At 32.4% G+C, this 3,651-nt stretch overlaps 1 protein-coding gene across 1 annotated transcript; it reads right to left on the bottom strand.

The window, feature by feature from the left end:
- Nucleotides 1-409: 409 nt before the first annotated feature.
- LOC145002198 (uncharacterized) lies at nucleotides 410-2,321 on the bottom strand. The gene is made up of 5 exons (XM_078961493.1): nucleotides 2,061-2,321; nucleotides 1,882-1,955; nucleotides 1,249-1,384; nucleotides 879-1,154; nucleotides 410-767 (listed from the first exon to the last, which is right to left on the bottom strand). Exons 1-5 carry the CDS (start codon nucleotides 2,187-2,189, stop codon nucleotides 519-521), a joined length of 864 nt encoding a protein of 287 aa, XP_078817619.1. The 5' UTR covers nucleotides 2,190-2,321; the 3' UTR covers nucleotides 410-518.
- Between the last annotated feature and the right edge of the window lie 1,330 nt (nucleotides 2,322-3,651).

Genomic DNA, 3,651 nt, shown 5'->3' with positions numbered 1-3,651 from the left:
CATCATACCCCCACCTCACCACACGTGTATTCATTTCATTTTATCAATAATAAAATAAAAAATATAAATATTATATAATCCAACTTCAAAATAAATCGATAAAAATTTATGCTAATATCCTATAATGCAATTTATTTTATTATTGACCTTATTCAACTTTTGTTCTATTATTAAATGTTGCGGACAAATTCAATATAGTTTATTGATTTGTATACAACAATTTATGTTTTAAAAATATATATTATATAATTCTATAAAACATAAATTGGTTTAAAAATATAATGAGAACCAAAAAAAAAAAAAAGCTAGCGATCTAATGAATATAATTAAAGATAACTTAGGTAGAGATTAAAGTACTTACCAATTTATGACATTAACCCCAAAAATATATACCAAACTAAAACATAACTAAGTAAAAACACATAAGTTAGATTGCATAAATAAGTCATTAACCCTTAAATAAATAAATAAAAAACCAGATAGTCAAATCCAAATTCAAAACCTAACAGATACATCGATTACACCAACGCGATACTGCTCTCACCGCCAGGTGGCTTCCGAACACCGCCTAAATAGTCTCTCGACTCCGCTTTCCCGTCCGCAAAAATATTACTCCCGCTCATTTCCCGTAGCTTCGCGGAACTCAACGGCTTCTCCACCAATGCTGACGTGTCATCTCCTTTAAATATATTGTTTCCAGAAAGTTCCGTCAGTTTCTGATTCGGAATCTTCTTCGCTGTCTTCACCACACATTCTCCCCCGTTGCTCTGACAAACATAACAACCACCACATCACAGATTAACTTTTTAAACATCATTAATCCAAACAGACAGATACACAGATACAAAACAAATTATATTATATTATATTATGCGTACATTATGTGGAGTAGATTCGCCAATGGTTATGGATTCTCGGAGAGCTAAAGCTCGGGCAGCTAACGGGCGGGGTTGGATTTCGGGCGGGGGTGCGAATATATTATGTCCACTAAGCTCTTTGTTTTTTAGATCTGAAATTTGTTTCTTCAACCTTGCTTCTGATTCACTCTCTAATGTTCCACTTAGTTCGCGTTGTTTAGCTTCGGATATTGATTTTTTAGGAGATGCTGTTTCTTCTTCTCCAAATGAAATGTGACTCATTCCAACAACCGCTTGCTGATCAATGGATATGTTATATGAATTAGAACAAATTTTGTATGATTTCAAAAATGGTGAAAATTAAATCGATGGTTAGTTAAAAAGTTACTACCTGATACATGCGTATGCTAGTTGGATTAGATGGGGTGTGGGTTGCAGCATCGGTTTCTTCTACACCATTCTCTCCGTTACTTGCAAATATACCACTTCCGGTGATCTCTTTTAATTTGTAGCCGGAAACTGGTTTCCTGGAAATCATTATTACACAGATTCCGATTAACGACAAATATCTTGATTTAGATCTGTTAATTTGTATACAAAAAAGTATGATTCGTGAAGAAACTTGCATTTTGAAAAACACTGCATGATTTGGTGAAAAAGATTAGAGAAAAGTTTCGCTTTCTGATTATACATTTGTTAATTAAAAATTCAAACCTCGTATTTCAAATTTCAAACTTTCGTTAGCTCAAAAAAAAAAAAAAAAAAAAAAAAAAAGTGCTTGAATCCATGATTATTTGTTTGTCGATTTGACTTCTGGATCTTTAGTTTGAACTTAGGATTAAATAAATTGACTCAGATACTGATATGTAGTAAGCAATTTTCAAAGGAAAGATCAGTAATTAGTTTACTAACAACGATTAGAAACTAGAAAAAAAAATAAAAAAAATAAAAATATATATATGTAGAAATTGAACATCATAGTGCATACAAATTTATTTATGAATAGAATGGATAGATCTCAAACCTTTTGTTCAAGCTCTCAACTTCTTCATCGGTAACCTGACCTCCAAACACAACCTTACTGATCCCATCCGACGGCTGCGATTAATTTCATGAAACAAACAAAACTTTAAAAACAAATAAGAAAAAATGAAAATTTACGAAAAATGAAAACATTGTTATTAGACTTCTCTGTGTCGTTACCTGGTGAGAACGGGCGGAGGATCGAGCGGCGGAGCCGGTCATCGGTGAATCAGCTGGAGGATTTTCCGACCAGGTCAACAGATCTGCCGTCGAAGTGTGAGGCTTCCTGACCGGCGTGTTCCTCTCCATTTTTCCGATTTCGAGAATGTTCGAACGGGAAGATCTATCTACTCCCTTGAAACGACGGCGTTTTATCAGCTACGATTTCAGTCTACTGAGCTGCCCTGCTTTTAAAAACCGTACCAGTAGAATCAAACGCTTTCTCTCTCTAAACTTCACCTGTTCTTATACTTATATACTCGGATAATTACATTATTGGTCCCTCAAGTAATATGACAAGTCTTAAATTTCAAAAACAAATAAGTAAAATTCTTTGAAATTTGATTTTTTTTTTGGAGAGTAATTTACATATGTCATTACTTTTTAGAGGGTGTTTGGAAAAGAAAAAAAAATCTTATAATTTATTATTTATTCTTATCATTATAAGCTAAGTTTAAATATTTGAATAGGAAACATTAAAAATCAACTTATTATGGTGGAAACAAGCTAAATAAACTAATTTTGAAAAGTTTCTATCATCTTGCTTAAAGCTTACTGTTTATAGCATATTTCTAATCATTTTATTCATATAAGTTGTTTGTTTGCTAAACACTTAAATGCCTATCAGCTTATTTTTTATCCCTAGCTATAAGCGAATCCAAACATTTTTTGTAAAAGTTGTTTTCTCACACCGCTATAAGCTAATAAACTATAAGTTAATTTATCCAAACATCCTCTTAATTCACGGTATTGAAAAGAAACGACATAATCAACTTTTCCTTATTATAATACATTTAGGGATTTCTTAAGATTAGAATATGAAATGGTGTCACACCCCAAAACCGAGAACGGTGGAAACGTTCTGGGGCGGAGGACGTCATGTAAAGTATCACAACACAGTAAATGTAAATAAGCAAACAACATCATCCATTGCATTAAATATATAATTTTAATACAAGCGTGTTCTGAACAGTTTTAGACACCAAAAATATAATGTGAATCAAAATAATATGAGGAGTCTTGAATGGGCTCCATCTTCTCAAAAGTTGGTATCGGTACCTGTCTACTGATGACCTGAGAATACAAGTTATTTTGAAAGAGTTTATCAGCATTAAGCTGGTGAGTTCATAAGTATTTTAGTGTCGATGTTTGTTATTAAAAACGTTTGAACCTGTCGCAAGTATAAGTTGTAACATGTATGTAAGTGTTTGTAAAAGTTTGAATCTCTCAGAAAAACCTATATTTTCTATTAAAGTAGCCTTCTACCAAGGCTTAACTGTTTTGTATGCTCGTTTGATGTAAAAGTGTGTAATTTCCCAAGTGTAATTATCTTTTAACAAAATATAGTTTGTACATTAAAGTTTAAGTGAGGTTATCACTAAAAATGTAATGGGTAAGTCATTGTAGTACTGTAGTTTTGTATTATAGGAACTACTGCTGTACTAACTACCTTAAACCGGATTTATATTAAGGTGTAATGTGATAATTGCACCATACTATCGACTGATAACAACGACATAAAGAACGGTCGTAATAACAGAATGAAGTTTGG

This window comes from Lactuca saligna, chromosome 6 (genome assembly GCF_052625555.1).
Source record: "Lactuca saligna cultivar CGN05327 chromosome 6, ASM5262555v1, whole genome shotgun sequence".
Classification (NCBI taxonomy): domain Eukaryota; kingdom Viridiplantae; phylum Streptophyta; class Magnoliopsida; order Asterales; family Asteraceae; genus Lactuca; species Lactuca saligna.
This window is presented reverse-complemented; position numbering and strand designations above follow the sequence as displayed.

Excerpts from the sequence above, each read along its gene's own strand:
- LOC145002198 (XM_078961493.1), bottom strand. The coding sequence starts at position 2,189 with ATGGAGAGGAACACGCCGGTCAGGAAGCCTCACACTTCGACGGCAGAT. Across the intron at positions 1,956-2,060 it reads CCTCCGCCCGTTCTCACCAG|CCGTCGGATGGGATCAGTAA; the intron begins GTAACGACACAG and ends AATTAATCGCAG. Across the intron at positions 768-878 it reads GCGAATCTACTCCACATAAT|AGCAACGGGGGAGAATGTGT; the intron begins GTACGCATAATA and ends TATGTTTGTCAG.